Genomic DNA, 20215 nt, shown 5'->3' with positions numbered 1-20215 from the left:
CCTGCTCTTCCTTCACTGGGCGAATGATCTTCAGCTAGTCATTTAATCTCTCTGAGCCTAAATTCCGATTAGGTCTGTATTATCTATTACCTCGTAGAACAGTGAGAGCTGAATTAGAAGATGATTGGAGGTAGTACTGGGTCCTGGCTCAGTGCAGGCCACCTGGGCTCAAATTCCTGTGTGACTGGGGCAAGCTATTTTTCTCAGTGCTTTGGTTTCCTTAGTAACGTGTAAATAATAATAGTACATACTTCATAAGGTTGTTAAAAGAATTAAATGATTTAATACATGTAAAGTACTAATAACTTGAGCTATTATAATTGTATAAAGAATCTAGCAGCATGTCTCATTATAAAATGTACCCTTGCGTTTCCCTGGGTCCAATTACTGTGGGTAACAGATAGGTTAAGGCAGCAGTCCCCGACCTTTTTGGCACCAGGGACCAGTGCTCCTTTGAGAATCCAATGCCTGATGATCTGAGGTAGAGCTGAGGCAGTGATGCTAGCGCTGGGGAGCGGCTGCAAATACAAATGAAGCTTCACTGGCTCATGCTCACTCACCTGCTGCTTACCTCCTACTGTGTGGCCCAATTCCTATCAGACCACAGACTGGTACTGGTCCATGGCTGGTGGGTTGAAGACTCCTGGGTTAAAGCTTACTTCAAATGTCACTTTGCTTTGAGGCCTTGCTGGAGTCCACCTTTGACTTGACTTTTTCTCCTTTAAAGTTAGCTCCCCCAGGGCAGGAACTGTGTCTGCCCATTTTTGTATCTGGCACCTTGTTTAGTGCCTAGCATGGAGTCAATGGATTGAATGGTAGTGCCAAGGAATCTGAAAAGCGACTCAGGCTTGTGAATGCAGAGGTTGCCTTCCAAATACCTAGAGAAACATGAATGAAGAAAAACCTTTTACTATTAAGCTTCTGTGTGCCAGACATAACAATCATGTGAAGTAGATCATATCATTGCTCTCATAGTGAGAAAGTTGAGTCTTTGCAAGTCACTTATGCGATGTCACTTAACTAGCAGTTGATAGAGGCAGGGTCAGACTTAGTTATCTGACTCCACGTCAGGTGTTCTTCCCTGTGGTGTCTGTCTCAATGCAGAGTTTGTAGAAGAGTTCTAGAGGTCCTTTATTATGTTCCTTTCTCTGTATTGTAACTCTTCAGATAGTTGTTTATCGTTTGTCAGAGCTGGGTTTTTGAGCAACTCGTGATTGCTGGTAGATGCTAACGGAACAGTTTCATTTCCAAACATGCAGTGTCTGCCTGGCCTTTGCCATCGTTGGGCCTGGGAACTAGTGAAACAGCCTCTCATCCCCTTTGCTTCCCCCGCTCCATTCCCAGTGGGTGTTTCCTCTGCTTGGGAGCATCTTCTCTCCTTGCAGCTTGACTAGTGGAGGTGTCAGGCATGGATGAGCATAGATGAGAGCCTGGGGTTGTGCTTATGGCCCTGGGGGAAGCAGCGTCCCCCAGGGAGCCAGCCATGCAGAGTGCTCACGTCTGAGCTTCAGGCGTAAAGAGTTAGCCTGGTCTTCAGTTCCTTTTCGCACGTCTTCTGCCCCTCATAGATGCTTTCCTGGCCCTGATAGACCTGGCCTAGAGCTAGCAGGGGGGAAGGAGGACCATAAGAAGAATATATTTTTCGTCTGGTCTTCTGACGTATTGGGCCCTTCTGGGGTCCTCAGCAGTGCCTGCCTGAGATGCCTTAATGCCTAGGCCACTTCTGAGAATAGCAACCATGCTCTTACAGAAGGGTGACCAAAGGTCCCTGCCATGGGCCTGGTTAGTGATTTTGATTCACTCCTCTTTTGGTTACATCTTCACAAGATTTTTCTTCTTGGCCCAGGCAAATGTCAGAGTCATCTATATTTTTCCTTCTTACTAAGTTGGTTCTGTTCTCATATTTGACTACGTAATAACGTTTCAGAGCAGTGGGTTCACTCTCCTTAGGGCAGGAGTTCAGGGAAAGAAGGAAAATATTTTTCATTATGTTCTTTTAATATATTTGTTTCTGGATCTTTTCACACGTCTTCTGCCCATTCCCTGAGAGCCTGCCCTGGAGCTGTTAGAGCATGTCCGGTGTTGTTTTGATGGGTTATGATGGTTGTTGCGACTGTTGTTGCCATGGGCACAGTTGGAAGCTGCTACTTAGCACATTGATTCCTGGTAGCACTGTGCTCCCTAAGGATCCTGAGAACTGGCCTGGGAAGGCTTCCAGAAGCTGTCACTTCTCTCCCTTCCTTCTGTTGCACACCCAGCCATATACCAAACGCTTAACTTGGCACTGGGCTGGTGCAGGTAAAGAAATATCTCACCAGAGCTAGTGTGCGTAGATGCTCTGATGGCAGGGTTGACTTCTCCTCTTCCTCCTACTTGTCACCATCACCATCAGCACAATCACTAGCATCATGCTGCATACTTAAGTTTATAAACACTTTTTTCCCAACAGGTAGGGATGGCTTTTCTCCACTTTATGAAGGGCAAAAGCGAGGCTCAGTTTTGGTTTCCTTTTTCCTAGAGCATCTGTAGTATTCACCTTGGAGGGATGTTTCATTTCTGTCACCATCAGATAATCGCCCTTACACCTACTGGCTGTGTCCTCCCTTTCCAACTCCACCCACTACCACCATCACCAAAAACAACCCCGAGAGCGTCCATGAAGTTAAAGAAATTAGAGGTGGTGCATTTCATGTTGAACTATCCATAATATCAAGAATTAGAGTTTAGCTTATTGTCAGTCAAGACCAATCACTCATTGGCACCATGGTAATAATTAGATGACCTCCAGGATTAAGCTCATAAGTGGCCATAAATACATATGTTTAACTTTCACATCCAGTTATACTTCATTTTGATCAGTGTGATGAGAATGCCAGTCAGAGTGAGAGAACTGTTGTTCCCGACTCGTTCAGCTTCTAGGAGGTGGTGTCGGCCCAGGCCAAGGGTGCACTTTCACAGTGGTTGTCGCTCACATCCACTCTCCAGAGGCACTTGAAAAAAGTTTGTTTCGCCCTTAAGTTTTATTTTAACATCTATACTGAGATATTCACATGCCATAAAATTCACCCATATTAAGTATATAATTCACCTGTTTTTAATATATTCACAGAGTTATGTGACCATCACCATTACCTAATTCCAGAACTTTTTTTCACCCCAAAAAGAAACGCTTACACTCATTGCAGTCACTCCCCTTAACACAACCCTTTGCAACCACTAATTTACTTTCTGTCTCTATAGATTTGCCTTATTCTGGACATTTAAAAAATGTCAGGGATCATCCATGTTGTAGAATGTATAATGTATCAATGTGCTTTATTCCTTTTTATGTGTGGATAATAATCCAGTGTATGAATATACCCCATTTTGTTTATGTGTTTGTTCATTGGTGGACATTTGGGTTGTTTCCACTTTTTGAGTATTATGAGTAATGCTGTTATGAACATTAGAGTGTACAAGTACTTGTGTTGACATAACATTTTTATTTCTCTAGGATATATACCTAGGAGCGGATCACGATGGGTCATATCGTAACTCTGTGTGTAACTTTTTGAGGAACTTCCAAACTGTTTTCCAGAGTGGCTACACCATTTTTACTTTCCCACCAGCAATGAATAAAGGTTCCAGTTTCTCCACAGCCTCACTAGCACTTGTTTGTGTCTGTCTTTGCTTATAGCCATCCGAGCGGGTGTGAAGTGATACCTCATTGTGGTTTTGATTTGTATTACCCTAATGATGTTCAACATTGTTTCATGTGCTTACTGGCCAATTTTATTTCTTTGGAGAAATGTGTATTTAAATTCTGTATCTGCTTTTTTAATTGGGTTGTTTGTCTTTCTGTTACTGAGTTGTAAGAGTTCTTTATATATTCTGGACACAAATTCCTTAGCATATACATGATTTGTAGATAATTTCTCCCATTATGCAGGTGTCTTTTTTTTTCTTTTTTTTTTTTTAATTTCTTGATGGTATTTTTTAATAGCACAAAGGTTTTTTTATTTTGACATAATATAGTTTATGTCTTTTTTATTGTTATTGCTTGTGCTTTTGGTGTCATAGCTAAGAAACCATTGCCTAATCAGGTATTACAAAGATTTACCTCAATGTTTTCTTCTAGGCTTTGCTTTCGTAGTTTTAACTCTTATGGTTAGGCCTATCATCCATTTTTACTCAATTTTTGGAATGGTATGAGATAAGTGGCCTACTTTATTCTTGTACATATGAATATCCAGTTGTCCTAGCACATTTATTGAAAAGACTCTTTTTTCCCTATTGAATTGTCCTGGCATTTTTTTTTGAAAATCAGTTCATAAATGTATGGGTTTATTTCTGGACTCTCAATTCTATTCTATTGATCTCTATTTCTATTCTTATACCTATACATAATAGTCTTGATTACTGTCTCTTTGCAGTGTTTTGAAATTGTTAAGTCTGAGTGAGTCCTCCAACATTATTCTTCTTTTTCAAGATTGTTTTGACTGCTGTGGGTCCCTTGCATTGGCATAAAATTTTGGGATCACTTCGTCAGTTTCTGCAGTCGATGGGTATTCTGTTCACTCTTCAGATCAATTTGGTGGATATTGCCAACTTAACAATTTTGAATTTTGTGATCCATGAAAATGGGATGTCTTTCTATTTATTTATATGTTCTTTAATTTCCTTCAGCGATGTTCTGTAGTTTGTAGCGTACAAGTCTTGCACTTCTTTTGTTAAATTTTTTCCTAAGTGTTTTATTCTTTTTGCTGCTGTTGTTAATTTTTTTTCCTCGATTTTATTTCCTGATCACTGCTAGTGCGTAGAAATCAAATTAGTTTTTAAAAATATTACTCTGGTGGGATATAAATCTGAAAGCAGCAAACAAACATGACAAGCAGACACTCATGAACATGGAGAGTAGACTAGTGGTTACCAGAGAAGGGAAAGATTTTTGAGGTAGCTAGAGTAAAAGGGGTCAAATATGTGGTGACAGAAAGAAATCTAACTATGGGCAGTGAACACACAATGCAACATATATATGACTTACTATTGAACTGTACACTTGAAACTTACTGGATTTCATTAACCAATGTCACCATAATAAAAAGAAATATTACTCTGTATCTCAAAAACCTTGCTTGACTTTATATATTAGTTTAAGAGTTTTTTAGTGAAATCCTTAGGATTTTCTACATACAAGATCATAACATCTGCAAATAAGAGATAATTTTACTTCTCCCTTTCCAATCTAGATGTACCCTTAAGTGGTAACCTTTTTCTTCTTTTCATTATTTTAGCATAAAATAATCTCTCCTAAGTAATGGTGATATGTTTGCTAACTCTATATGATACATGAATGGACATTTTTCATTTTTAAGTACCTAAATACCTTAATATATATTAATTTTAGTCTAATGGGCATTAGAAAAAATATGATAGCTCATGATTTTTTGGCGTTGGCTCAAGTGTCACTTTATCAGAATGTTCTTCTGTGAACATTTAATTTAAAATAATAGACCTTCGCTTTTCCTCTACCTTGCTTCATTTTTTTCTACATGCCATTTATCATCACCATCCATATTGTAAACCAGATTACACTTATGTATCACATACGTGCGACATGTATATGTTTATTGTCTGTTTCTCCTCATTAGGATGTAAAATTCCATAAGGGCAGAGACTTTTGTCTCATTCTATGCTAGATGGCAATGCCTGGGACATGGTGCTCAGTTAATATTTGTTGAATGAACGAATGATTAATTATTTAGAACAAGGTTAAATATTTTAAGAAAAGCAAGTCAGTTTCAAGTTGATTCAAGAACGATATTGAAAAAATAGTTGTTCAGGAGGTATGCAGATATGGCAAAATTTATAAAGGCTGTGGGACGTGCTGGAAATTTGGGACACTCTAACTTAAGAAATGAGAAGTAGGATGGAAATGGAGTTTATTTCTGTGGACAGATAAGCTATCTGTTAGCTCACAGACTCTTTTTCCAACCCACATCAGGGGTCCCTTGAGGCTCTTAAGCTATAATATGTGGAATTAAATACATGTGGGAAAGTGGTTCCTACCACCCGCCACAGAAACCCTCTTGGCAGTTTTGGAGGTCATCTGGAAATGTTTGAGGTGCTTTTGGCTGCCCGTGGAAACTTGGCTTATAGGCCTTGTCTTCTTTGCAGGGCTCTGGGTTTGCAGAGAGCCGAAATGACCATGACTGCCAACAAGAATTCCAGCATCACCCACGGAGCTGGAGGCACTAAGGCCCCTCGAGGGACTCTGAGCAGGTGAGTAGGGGAGTGCTACTGGGTGAATGGGGATCACTGGAGGCTGATGTACAGGGACAGCCAAATGGCCTGGGTCCTGGGTAAGATCCCTGCCAAAACGTAAATGAGTATCATCGTGACTCTGACAGTCATCCACATAAATGAAATGATCTGGGCCCAGCTCATGCTGACCGTGAAGCAAAAGTTGTCTCTAATATCTATGTACACCATTTTCCAGTTCTGTAAGTCTCCATAAAAGAGAGCAAAGAGGATCCCTAAAACAAACATTGCTTTGTGCTATTGGAGGAGCCTAAAGCTCTAGGAACGGAGCCAGCGAGAAGCAGCTGATGTTCTTTTGGCTGTATTTTTTTCCCAAGATGGGGACAGCTTGGGGACTATGCCTGAGCTAGGCTGTGCCTGAGCTATAGTAGAAAAGGCTGACCACATTGTGGGTAGAGGTGGGGAAGCAGTAATGCATATGAGTACAAGTTCTAAGCAGAAGTCTAGTTTTCTAAGAATTTAACCTGAGCTGCAAACAAGGCAGCTTGGGAGAATTTTAGTCAGTGTAACCTATAATCCACTTTGCTGGTTTTGTCTTCTTTTTGAAAGTGGGAATGTAGGACCATAGAAAAACTATGGGTTTTGGAATCATTGAGAATTGGCTTCGAATCCAAGTTCTAACCACTTACCAGATAGTGCGATATCAGGGTTTTTTTAATGCTCTCTAAAATCTTGGTTTCTTGTCTGTAAAATTATAGTAGTACTTATCTCACAGAGTTACTGTGAAGATTAAACGAGGTAATATATGTCAGTGCTTAGCATAGTATCTGGCGTAAAGACACTCAGTAAATGTTGGCTCCCTTCCTGTGATAGGATAAAAGCTTCCAGAGCTGGCAGGTAGATGTATAGCTCTCCCCAGGTCTTGGCCAAGGCTGATAGCTGATGTCCTAGAAGAACCGCCAGGCTCTTTTATTAAAGCCACATACCTTTCGTAGCCCCTTCTGCTAAATCTCAGGTAGACAAGTTTGGCTTTTGGGGCCTCAGCCACTAGAATGGATAGCTGTGAGAAGGATGCTCTCTGCTTTAGACTGGGATAGGGCTGAGCAGGTAAGTAGGGGATGCTCAGCTTCCTAGATGTCTGGGCTGTGCAGCGCCAGGCTGAGCCCAGTGGGATGTGGCACAGTCCGGTCTGGCCAGAGGTGGTGGTAGATGTTTGATTCATTCAAAGCTGGAATGCAGATATGGTTGGTAGGATGGGGTGCTCCTGGGGAGTGACTGGCACATATGAGGCAGGAGAGGAGTTCCCTATACCACATATGCAGGATTTGGTCCCCGTAGAAAGGGTCTGGATGGACTGTACCAACTGAAGGAACAGAGGTTGGTAGGTTCTGATATGTTAAGTTTATAAGAGCTTCATACTTAGACAAACAAATTGTATATCTACTTTGTGGCAAAAAGACCAGCAAGAACACTCTTGCCCGCTACGCACACACCTTCTCTAACCTAGACTGGAGTTGCTCGCATGCTTGCTTCCCTGAACTGGGTGTGGCTGAGAAGGGCAGGAACTGCCAACTTCTTGGGTAAAACAGGGACATGTGGTAGCCAAGGTAGAAACAGGTCTAGATCTTAAGGTCCTTGTGTCCCATTGTCTGCTTCTGGGGAAGCAGCTTCTCTGGCCTCTCACCAGCCTGGTGAAAGATGGGGACTGGGAAGTAAGGTTCCCATTTCCTGTATGTGAGACTGTAAGGGTGAAATAAGCATTCTATGTGATCGTATGGTTTTACTTTTAATTTTAAGGAAATCGTATATTTAGAACCTGAATTAGAAATTTCCATACCCAACATCCTTAATTCCTGTAAGTATTCATTTTTTCTTCTAATTTCCACTATGTGGGGTGAGGGGAGAGGGTGGGAAATGCATTTTTATATCAGTCACAAAGCAGAATTAGGACTGCTGACAGGTTCCCCAGTTTCTATTTGGAATATATATGTACATGTTTCAAACATTTTTAGAAACTGCTTTTTAGCTTCCTAGCATGCTTGCCATCACAATATGATGGATGGTGTTTGTAAATATCTGAGTCTCTGATGTGCCTAAAAAAAGCATTTTTCTAGCCTTCCTTCAAAGTCTTGACTTCCCTTCCTTCCTGCTACATTTCTGCTTCCCTCCCTCCCTTCTTTCCTGGGCTTTTGGCATGCAGTCACAGGCCTCTGGGGCGAACCACACCCTTCTCTCAGAGGCTACCAGTGGATTACAATTTGCTTTCTAAATTGTCACCTGGTGGTTCTCTCTGGCCACCTTCACCCCCAGTCTCATCTGGGGAGCATTCTTTGGGCTGAGTAGAGCAGTTCAGGTAGAAGTTATCGTCATTGAACTCTGAGGTCTCTCCTCCTAGATGCCAGGCTCTGTGGTGAACAGTAGGGGACAAAGAGGGATGATCTATTCTCTTTCTTCACGGCATTTACAACTTGGATTGATGACCTTGGGACCTGAATTTGTTAGTCTGACCTTTCAAAGGATGTTGGGCAGTGACCCGGGGCCCTTTTATCATTGCCAGCCCAGGAGTCCCAGTGGGGGAAAGACTCTGTGGTGTGACCAGACTTTGGTTGAGGAGTACTGGGTGCTAGGGCCTTGGAAAACTGGGCCTTTGACTCTCTGGCTGCTTTGGGGATCTCCACATCATCCACATGAAGGCAGAGGAACCCGGCGATGCTAAAGGGGCAGAGTGTACTCTGAAGCATGGAAAACTGGTGGGGAAGGGTAAATGGGACCCTGTGGAACTGTCAAGATATGCATTTGCAAGGCTGTATCCTTCACCTAATGCTACCACTAAGCCAATATGGGTTAAAGGTCCTGAATTCCATTCCATTATTAGGTTTTTATGAGTGTTTTGCTAATTTATATCTTCCTTTTCCTTTGTAGCCCAGTTTTGATTTGGCAAGATACGTACGTAGAGGGAGGAAATCTAAGCCTTTTCATTTGACCACCAAAGTTGTGTTCTTTGCTGTTTTGGTCTTCTGGAGAGGTTTCCCTTTCTCTTTGTTAATGGGGTTTTACCTTTGGTTTCCAGATACCTCCCATTCCCCCCATCCCCCACCCCACCCCCACCCCACAGGCATTTTCTACTCCAGCTCATAAGATTTGGCTGCAACCAAATCTGGAGGTGGGAGGGTGAGATTCTCAAAGCTCCTCTGAGTTCCACAGGTCAGGCTTTATGCTTTTTCTGGTGTCTGTCAATGAATGGGGGCGGGGCTAAGGAAGCAGCTTGGTGACCTGCAAACAAAGAAGGGTTATATTTAGAGCTAACTCAGCCACCTAGACGGGTGAACTTTGACACTCGTTGCTCTCAGGAGATTTCGGTTGTGTTGTAAGGCCTGGTGGGCAGTAGGGGCTTTTCTCAGAAGACTTGTCATGCCTGCTGATCTCAACAGCTTCTTCATTCTGAAAATTCAACACCTGAGTCATTGAGACTTGGAAGTGCGGGTCATCAGTAATATGTTTGGAAACCTTGCCTCTGGATGCAGGTGTGGGAAACTTGGGTATCTGGGAAAATGTAGACTTCTTGGGGTCAAGAACTTTGATTTCTTTTCATCTTCCCTGAGCCTAGAACAATGCCTGATACGTAGAAAACAGTAACTATTTGTTGACCAGTTAATTAGACGCTTGGGAGATCAGCTTCTTAGAGCTTAGGCTGCTCTACCGTTTGAGTCCTCGTAGTACTTTCCTAGTGGGTCTTGTTAACTTTGGACTCCCTTTCCATTCAATTCACAAACTCTTAGAAAGGCAGAGCTGAAAAAGAATCTTAGAGCTCATGCAGTCTTGTTTCATTTAGGCCTTGACAACAGATCTTTCAGTATCACTCTAGATTTTTTTCTTGAGGGATAATTAAAGGGATAAATAAACTGTGTACATTAAAGTGTACAGTTTGATAAGTTTACACACACACACACACACGAACTGTCATCATAATCTGGAAGCCGTTTCTTAATTTGAGAAATTTTTCCTGTCTAGAAAGACTGAGAATTTAACAATTTTATTTTGTAACCCAGAAAGCCCATTTATATTTTCTTTAAATTTTGCTTGAAAACTGAACAGTTCTGCTTTAGACTCATATCTCTTTCCTTTTTCACCATAGGCAGCTAGCATAAGTCAAATGGCACCTTCATCACTCTGCCTGGAAATATCTTTAGCTAGTTCATCTAATTTGTTAGGTATGTTTTCTATTTTCCATGTTACCCCAGGTGACAGAACTACCAAACTTTTTATCATTATAATGGTCTTCTCTCCTCTAGCTTCCAAGAACATTTTTCTTATTTTCTCTCAAGCCCCACTTGACAGCCTGTCACTCAGCTCCAAACTCATTGTTTTAGGATTCTGTTTCAACAGAAGTCCACTTCTAGGTACCAAAATCTGTTACAGTTATCTACCGCTACATAAGTACCCTAAATTTTATGGTACAAAACAACCATTTTGTTACACTCCCAGACACTCTGTGGATTAGGAATTCTATAGAGCACCCCAGGATGGCTGGCTAGTCCCTGCTCTACAGTTGTCTGGGACCTCGGCTGGAAAGACTTCAAGATTTGGGTGACTCAGTGGCTAGGGACTAGTATCACCTGCCAGTGTCTTCCCTCACGTGTCTGGGAGTTGATGCTGCCTATTGCTGGGACCTCAGCTGGGACTGTCACAGCACCTACATGTGCCTTCTCCACGTGGCCTGGGCTTCCTCATAGCATGGGAGACAGGAAGTGGAAGCTGCTGGTTTCTTGAGTCCTGGGCCTGAAAAGTGGTACAGATTCATTTCATCTGTCTTCTACAGGTCAAACAGTCATAGAGCCTAGATTTAAGAGGAAGGTCATTTTGACAGGAAACATGTCAAAGACTTTTGAGACCAGGTTTTAAGACTATCATAAGTACTTTTAGCATGGTTTCCTGGACCTGCATCTCTCTCCCTCTCGGCTTTGCACAGTGCCTGGTTCTGCTTTATATAGCAGTCCCATTTTTATTGGACTAGGGCATTAGGGATATTCCTATAAGGCATCATATTTTACCTGCCTCAGAGAGGGCATCTATCTTGTAAACTCTATATGTTCATTGCTGCTACTTCTTCGAAGACTTGGGGTTCCCACCCAAGAGCTCACCAGTCCTCTTTGTGCTTCCCTAGAAATCAGCTCAGGGGCAGGCAGGTAAAACTTTGGTAAATTCTTAGATGAGCTTTCTGGAGGTGAAAAGGTGGCTCAGTTACAGTTCCAACCCTATTTAGCTACGATTCTACTTACCTTGACTCAGCTGTGGTTGACCTCAAGAGTCTCTGTCAATGGTGGCCCTGATGCAGCCCACCTTGAAGGATGAGGCTGTCCTGGACCTTGTTGCAGCTTTCCAGCCATTCAAGGTGTGGTTGCTTTGGAAGCAGGAAGGCCAAGCTGTGAGCGTCACCCTGTCCTTTGGCTTTATATCAGGACTGTCCCAGAGAAGAAGTTATTGAGCTGAGCCTCTGGCCTCAGGAACAAATTTTTGGACCTGCCGATAGAGGATTCAGGCAGCCTTTCTCCCTTTTCTCCTCTTGGGTGCCTCAGAGGATAGCCTTGGGGAAGTACAGTGAGAATGCCAAAGGTGGGGCAGTCACAGAGTAGTGAAAGGATGTTGATGCCCACTGAGCCAATAGGGCCCACCTTAGTTGAGCAGCCTAGTATGGTGAATGGCCAACTCCCAGGCAGTTTCATTTGGAAGCAGGCTAGACAGCTGCTTAGTAGGGACTAAGCATATTGGAAGCTGGGCCCAGTATAACCTTAACCTGTAGACAGGCTCCCTTTATGACACCCACAGACCATCTTGATGCCCCTGGGCTATTTCCTGGACTCTCAGGAACCTTCTCAAGCTGGCCTCAACTTGGTCCTCTTCCTGATAGCCTTGCAGCTAGAACATGTTGAGTTCAGAACTGTCTTGTCATCAAGGATTAAAGATAGCCTTTCTTCCAAAAACACGTCCCTGAGTGCACTTAAAAATATATGGGGCGTCCCTAACCACGAATGCTTCCTGCTTTGTTACTTGACAGTGGCCCAGGTCACTAACCAAGGGGTTGGGTCATGTTCTTGTGAAATAAAACCAGAGGGAAGGTCAGTGTTTTACACTTTAATTCCTCTCCCTCTCTCCCTCTCCCTTCTCCCCACCACCCTCTTCCTTTCCCTCTCTCCCTTACCCTCCCCCCACCCCCATACACACACATAGAACTTTCTCTTTAAATTTGTTTCTCTTTCCATACCTTAGTTCATACCTTTTCTCTCCTACCCGCCTATCTTATACATTTGTCTGGGCGTGAGTGTTTGTGCTCCTCTGTTTCTTTTAAATTTCCTTTACATTCTCCCTCCTTTCTCCTCTGTTCTCCTTTTATCTGTTTATCTTGCTCCCTCTCCTGAAATGTTGATTTTGGCCAGTCATATGCTGTAGTGTTGGCATCCACGCCTGTGCTGAGCAGCATAACTGGCTGCCTGCTGACAAGGCAGCGGCACAAATGCCCAGTTTCACAGTTTCTGTCTCCCTAGGGGCATGCTCTGGAATTTTAGAATAAAGAGCAAGAGATGGTAAGAGAGTAGAGTCTTAGGTGTCTTTTAGCCACTTTGTAATTGCTTTCCTTTCGTATTTCTTCTACCTTCATGGAACTATATATGGTGCTCAAACACTTTAAAAATTTATAGCATCTTAGTTACCCAGCTAGTATGTTAGGGTACTCAGAGCAAGTGAGGCCCAGGGACTTTTTAGATGACTTGCCCACGAGCACAGCAAACCCAGGAAGTGGTGGGACCGGGACCAGAGGAGAACCCAGGTCTGTAGAATCTTGGTCTAGTTGATGATTTTTGCCTTACAGGAAAGGGCTTTGGGGCCCGATAGTGATGCTGGGCTGTTCTAAGTGCTTCGTGTACCTTTTTGTGTTGTTCTTCAGGTCCGAGGGCACAACGAAGAGTCAGGGAGGTCTCAGCAAGGCTCTGAAAAGGAAACCTAGGTTTTAGCCATTTGTTTTTTACTCATTCATTTTGTCATTCAACACAAATATATTAATTCCTACTAAATTCTAGATGCAGTGCAAAGAACAAGACACTGTCACCACCTTCAAGTAGGTCCACTCATTGTCTAGGAAGTGGGAGGCAGCTGAGGAAACAATACAGCCCAATGAAGTGTTACAGGAACTATAATAGCCATTTTCCCAGGCCCCATGCAGGCATCAAAAATTGGCCATCTCCACCTTGAGAGAGGGGTACAGTTGAGAGATTCATTAGAGGAGCTGCAGAGATATGCTAGGCCAACATTCCAGACAAAGGAAGCAGAATGTGCAACAGCTTAGAGGGACGAAAAGCAAGGAGTTTGATGTAGCTAAGGGAGGGATGCAGGCTTGTATTAAGGAAAAGACAGTATGAGATGACAAAGGAAAACAGGCAGTGACCAGATCATGGTGGGGCCTTCCATGTCATTCATGCAAGTGCATTTGCACTTCATTCTGTAGATTCAGAGAGGTAAGTTAAGATTTAATAGTCCGGTGAAAGACGAGATCTGAACCAAGGGAGTAGCAGGAGCAGTGGGAGTGGCAAGGAGGGGGACAGATCTGAGAGATGTGAAGGATGTAGAATTGGCAGGACTTAGTCATTAAGTAGATCAGTGTTTGTGGGGAGGATGCTGGATTCAGATGCTTGAAGGAGGGGAAAAAGAACAAATCTGGACCTTTTCTTCTCTTCGTGGAATGAGTTGGAAATACATGCAGCACTAAAAGTGAGGGGTGAAGGAAGCATAAAGCGGCATAGGAATGAGACCATGTGAGAAGGCACTCAGCCCAGGTGTGGGTAGGAAGTGGAGGGGAGAGGCATGGGGATGAAAGGCCCAGGGCAGTGGTTCTGCATTGGGATAGGGCAAGCCAAATATACACAAGCCTGGCCTTTCCCACCTGCATCATTTTACTATTGCATTATAACAAACCACCTTAACAGGACAATTTATTATTTCTGTGCATTCACTGTGCAGTTCCTCTACTGATTTCCCCCAGGCTTGCTCATCTAGCTAGGTTCGTTTGGGTCCAAGATGACCTCACTCACATGTCAGGCTCACGTGGTGACTGGCTGTTGGCTGAGCTGCCTTGGTTATGCTCCACATGGCCTCTCATCCTCCAAAAGACCAGACTGGCTTTCTTACGTGACATACTTAGGGCAGCATTCCTAATTGTGAAGGAGGAAACTGCAAGGCCTCTTAAGACCTGAAGTTTGGAACTCGGACACCTTTATTTTCATCACATTCTGTTGGTCAAAGCAAATCACAAGATCAGTGTAGATTCAAGGGGCAGAAAAATAGATTCCACCTTTTGATAGCATGAGCTGCAAAGAATTTATGGCCATATTTAATTTGTTCCCTTCCTGTCCTACCCTGAATATTTAGAATCCAAGGACAGAGAGGTAAGCTGTTGGAAGAAGTTTGCCAAGTGATTATTCTGAATAGTAAGCTTCTTGTTAATATTAGTAATTATCAAGCTAAGATTCAGTACTATATGTTAGCCACTGAGCTCAGCACTTATTGTGTATTGTCTCTGTTCCTTACAGCAATCCTCTGAGATATGTGTTCCTTTAACCTTCATTTTATACACAAGGAAATTGGAATTTAGAGAGAGAAGGTTATTTGCTCAAAGTCAGTAACTTTTCAGTGGTTATGCTGAAACTTGAACCCCAAGGACTTGATGTTCTTACCCTATTGAGAACAACCAGTCTAGGACAACCTGCCAAAAAACTCAATACTAATGAATTAACAGTCATGGTAAGTTACAGGGTATGACAACATTGCACACCCATAGTCTCATTTGCCGATTATGTCAGCCCTGTTTTATAGTTAGCACAATTTTGAGGAATTGAAACTGGGAGCTCAGAGAAAGTGAGTAGCTTTGCCCATGACCACATCCCTAATAAAGATGAAGAGAGAATAGTGAGTTCTTCCCTCAAGTGAGAATTGCAGCCCTATGAGGGAAGGGCAGGGTCTTATCTGTATTGTTTGCAAATTCATCCCTAGGACCTTGGAGTGAGTGAATGCTGCCTTCTCTGTGATTTCTCTGTGATGAATCCAGGGATGCCTGTGCCTCAGGTCGGCATGGGCAAGGCCCCCTTTTGCCATCCCAAGTTGCCGGAGTGCATTGGGGAGGCTGGTCAAGGTGCTCTTGCAGCTCCTGGCCTCAGATCAGCAATGATATGATAACTTAGACTTTTAAAGGAAAGGGTCAGTCTCCTCCGTTTTATCTTTCAGGAGAGGAGAGAAACTTAACCTCAGTTAAAGCAGGATAGGCAGTGAGAGAATTTCTTAACTTGGGATTTTCCCTGCTGGAACTACTAAGGGAAGTTAAGAATTATTCTTTCTGAAAGCATTGGACAGACCAAGGGTCATCAGCATTTTTTCTGCCCGGCTTACAGGAGCCATGCCACTGCCCCCCACCCTAATTGGTAACAGTGGCTTCATGGATTGGTAAAGTTTCACCTTGGGGGTTGAGGAAACACATCCCTAGGGAAGTGTATATCAAAATGTATGAAGAGATAAGACATACATAGTCAGAAAAAGCTTCCTAAGAGATTGAGTCTCATTGGGGGCCTATCATCTTCCACTAGAACTTAAGCTTCATGAGGACATGAACTTTTGTCTCTCTTGTTTTTTCTTATATCTAGCACTGAGAGCAGGGCCTGGCACATGGTAGGTGCTCACTTAGTATTTGCTGAATGAATAAACAAATGATAAGGTCGTCCTCTAAGAATAACTGAAATGTAGAGTCCTTTGTGTAGTCCAGTCGTTGGCTTACAGGGCTAGACTGATGACCTTTCACATCCCTTTACTTCATCCTGTGAACTAAGTGAGGGACCTAAGGCCTCTCTCAATTGTGAGGAGGTTGGGATCTCCCCAGGCTCAAGCTGGGCACATTGCCCTGCCGCTGCCTACCCTAGGGAGCGCTGAGGCTTACTCTGTTCACACCTCCCCGCTGAACGGAGTCTCTGGTCATTGGATTGGCTAGAGACTGAATTTCTCATCTGTGCCCATGTACACGTCGGAAGGCTCTTGTTTGACTTGCCCTTTTAAAAACAACTTGAGCATGTTGAGGTTTCCTGTTGATCGGGGGCAGCCAGAGGCTGTGACCCAATAGCGAATTGTTGGCCAATCCCTGACTCACCCGAGCTCCAGTTTTCTGTGTGTGAGCAAGCAGTGACAGCAGCCTGGCTCAGGGGTGGCCGGCTGCCATCCTATGGGTGGCACGGCACTCTGGAGCCTGTGAGACCCAGACTGCCCCGTTTTGAGGGCCATGACATTAGGGTCAGGTAGGCCTTTGTAGCATTCAGTTTTGGCAAAACCCTGCTGTCTTTGAACTAAAACTGGGAAGAATCCTGAAAGTTGACAGTGATTACCTGAGTAGACGACTAGAAAACTATACTGAAAAGGATGTACGCTCATGGTTCTCTTCAGTAAGCTCACCTTTATCTTTTTTTTTCTTATTTGTTCATCATTCACTAAGTACCTTCTGGATACTGAATATGCATCTCTCCACCTGGAAGAAATCATGGTCTAGTAGGGAAGACCAAGAGGTCCTCTGATATCTACAAATGCTGCATTCGAGACAAGGCTGTGCCCAGTACTGTGGGGGTTTCTGCTGAGCTACGTCTGGGGGCCTGCCATCTTCACAAAGATGGCAGAGGCCATTGCTTCTTCTTTAGAGGCAACATAGTATAGTGTAAGTTCATGTCTTGGTGTCACCGCTTACCAGCTGAGTGATCTTGGAAGAGATATTTAACCTTTCTATACTTGAGTGTTTTTTATTTGTAATATGACGATAATAATAAATGTTAAAAAAAAAAGTATAGTTTCTATGAAGATTCAGTGAGTTCATCTATGTGAAAACGTTTATTTAGGACTATTCTCCGATATTTGCTAAGATCTGTATGTGGATTTGAAGCTGGGGAGTGGCTGGTGTTTGTTTGATTTGATGACCGTGGAAGTCAGCAAATGCTACATATCTATGCTTTTGGCCCAGAGAGCCGATTGTGAAGCATTTAGCAGTACACCACTGGTCTTAACTGTTCTTTAGTTGGCAGATGTTGACTCCTGGGATGCTCTCCCCTGTCACAGAACTGGCTTCTGTTCCAGACACTACTCAGTGTCTCTGGGGATGAATTGGGTGGAGAGGCCCATTGAGTTTGGCCTGTTGTACATAAGGAGCTGTTTCTTTCCCTGAGGACAGCTTTGAAGTTGCATTACTTCAATAGAGTACTTTTAGCTCAAGAGTCTTGTAGGAAGGACATACCGAGCTCTCTAAGATTAAAACGTGATGCCTCTGGTTGTCAGGCTACTCACTGCCATTTTCTCTTCTTTTCCTTTCTTTTTTCACTCCTAGGTCTCAGTCAGTCTCTCCACCTCCAGTTCTCTCCCCACCAAGGAGTCCCATCTACCCCCTCAGTGATAGTGAAACGTCAGCCTGCAGGTACCCAAGCCGCTCCAGCTCCCGGCTGCTCCTCAAGGACTGGCACCCCCGTGATCCTTCACCCCCAAATCCTCAAGCGTCCTCCTTAGACACTTCACCACCTGTTTGTCCCCTCAAGGCCACCAGCTTTTGTTATTTGGATGGAAGCCCTTCATTGTGCAAGAGAGAGGACCAGAAGGAGAATGTCCAGGGGGCAGCCCAGAATGTAGAGGGAGTTGCCGCTTGCCTCCCCCTTGCCCACAGCACTCCATCCCTAGGGCCAGCAACTGGCCCACGGAGCGTCTTTCAGAACCGCACTGGCACCCGTGCCCACACCCTGGGCATCCGGGAGAAGATTTCAGCATGGGAGGGTCGCCGAGAGGCTTCACCCAGAATGAGCATGTGTGGAGAGAAACGGGAGGGCTCTGGGGGTGAGTGGGCAGTCAGTGAGGGCTGCCCCAGTGTGGGCTGTCCCAGCGTGGTGTCGTCCCCCTGCAGCTCAGAAAAGACCTTTGATTTCAAGGGCCTCCGGAGGATGAGCAGGACCTTCTCTGAGTGTTCCTACCCTGAGACGGAGGAGGAGGGAGAGGCACTCCCTGTCCGGGACTCTTTCTACCGGCTGGAGAAACGGCCAGGCCGGAGTGAGCCCAGTGCCCTTCTCAGGGGGTATGGCAGCAGGAAAGAGAGCTCAGCAGTGCTGAGTCGCATCCAGAAAATTGAACAGGCCCTGAAGGAGCAGCCAGGCCGGGGGCTTCCCCAGCTCCCCAGCAGCTGCTACAGTGTAGACCGAGGGAGAAGGAAGCCCGGGACCTTGGGCACCTTGGAGGAACTGACCGGGAGTGCCAGTGTGAGCGCCGGCAGCCGGGCAGGAGGAGTGGATGGAGTTGGGGGGGAGGCAGGCCCACCCCTGGAGAGGGAGGGCAGTGGCTCCACTAAGCCAGGGACCCCTGGAAATAGCCCGAGCTCCCAGCTCTCGCCATCGAAGAGTTCCCCTGATCCCGCTGTGAATCCTGTCCCCAAACCCAAGCGCACCTTTGAATATGAGGCTGACAAGAACCCCAAGAGTAAGCCAAGCAATGGTCTACCTCCTCTGCCCACACCTGCTGCTCCACCCCCCCTGCCCTCCACCCCAGCCCCACCAGTCACCCGGAGACCCAAGAAGGACACACGTGGTCACCGCAAGTCCCAGAGCAGGTAATGTGTGCCCCTCTAGTGTCTTCTAGCTGGGCACGGTGGCTTTCTTTTCAATGGAGGATGAAAAAGCAGATTACAGTCGTGGGTCACAGTCAGTAGTGCTTTCTAAGTTCTGAAGCACCGAATAATTATTAGGTGGTAACAGGAGTTAGGTGAAGAAGAGATTGTTCTTCTGTTCTTGCAGGATAAGGATACATAAATGTGAGCGGGAGGGTGAAAGTGCTTCTTCCAAATGCGGGGTACTGAAGACGTTGCCTGGGTTTAAGCCTTTGGAGTAGAATTGGGCCATATTCCAAGCCCTGTTGGAACTTCGTCAGTCCTCTGTGGGAAGGGTAGGACCACCTTATTTTTAGATAGACAATCCCTAGAAGATTAGTAGGATCTTAGCCTCATGAAATGCCAGCATTAAAATTTTATTTCTTTGAGTGCAGCAATATCTGAGTATTGCATGTTATCATTAACACTGTAGTATTGACACATTTAACATGATCTCCTCTTTCCTGAGGGCTGCCTGGCCATGTAGGAACTTAGGCCTGTATAAAGAGGGGATCTTTGGATCCCAAAGTGGAAGACTGATGGAAAAAGGAGTGAGAGAACATTTCACCTACTTCTTGGCCATGTCCAAGAATGACCTGTTCTGAGGCTCATGTTGGTTTCCTGGTCAGTCTCAGCATTCCTGACCTGACCACCCATTCCGTCTCCTCAATTACAGTGACTTGGGAGTTGGAGCTGTTGGAGATGGTGACAGTTGACAAGCATCTGTTCTGTGAATTGGGGTAGGCTCGGAGCCACTCTTCTTTGGAAGCCTTATCCTCCTACCCCTCAGCTTTTCTCTTCTAACTCAAAGTCAGATGAGCATTCAGGTTTGGTTCACTTCTGGGGATTCTCCGATCTGACCCCGTACTTTAGGCTTCTTCCAGCATATCCTATCTCATAAAGAAACTTTCTTGCCACGTGCAGAGAGGAAGACATCACAGGGGTTTAGACCCATGAGCTACAAGAGCCCTAGGCCAAGGTTAATCCCATGCTTTGGTCCTCCCCAACATGCTCTCTTGACTCTTTAGGTTTTTAACAGCTTACCAAGAGTGTTTGCTTTGTCTTCGTTTCTCTAAACACCTATGTAGAGCCTGCTGTGCACTGAGCATTGTGCTGGTCAAGGGTGCTCAGGGGCACATAAGACATGGTTCTTCCATTCAAGGAGTTCACGGTCTGGTGCAGGAGTTAGATGCGCAAGTAAATCATAGATTGGGTGCTACGTGCCACGGTCCATGTCAGTGTAGGACCCTGCAGAGACCCAGGGGGAGGCGTATCTAAATTAGA

The 20215-nt window shown here is 44.5% G+C and overlaps 1 protein-coding gene across 6 annotated transcripts in view; it reads left to right on the top strand.

Moving 5' to 3' along the window:
- The window catches only part of ST5 (suppression of tumorigenicity 5), a 141642-nt gene that overhangs the window by 86897 nt on the left and 34530 nt on the right, over positions 1 to 20215 (top strand). For 4 of the 6 annotated variants that reach the window (XM_015596594.2, XM_025038815.1, XM_015596581.2 and 1 more), the window contains 2 exons: positions 6157 to 6261; positions 17636 to 18895. In XM_015596594.2, the coding sequence (XP_015452080.1) occupies positions 6182 to 6261; positions 17636 to 18895 (1340 nt within the window). In that variant the 5' untranslated portion in view covers positions 6157 to 6181. The remainder of the gene's footprint in view (positions 1 to 6156; positions 6262 to 17635; positions 18896 to 20215) is intronic. The other 2 variants (XM_015596601.1, XM_015596610.1) reach the window with 1 other exon arrangement.

This window comes from Pteropus alecto, unplaced genomic scaffold (genome assembly GCF_000325575.1).
Source record: "Pteropus alecto unplaced genomic scaffold, ASM32557v1 scaffold461, whole genome shotgun sequence".
Lineage (NCBI taxonomy): Eukaryota > Metazoa > Chordata > Mammalia > Chiroptera > Pteropodidae > Pteropus > Pteropus alecto.
Note: the sequence above shows the minus strand (reverse complement) of the source record. Positions and strands in the feature narration are given on the sequence as shown.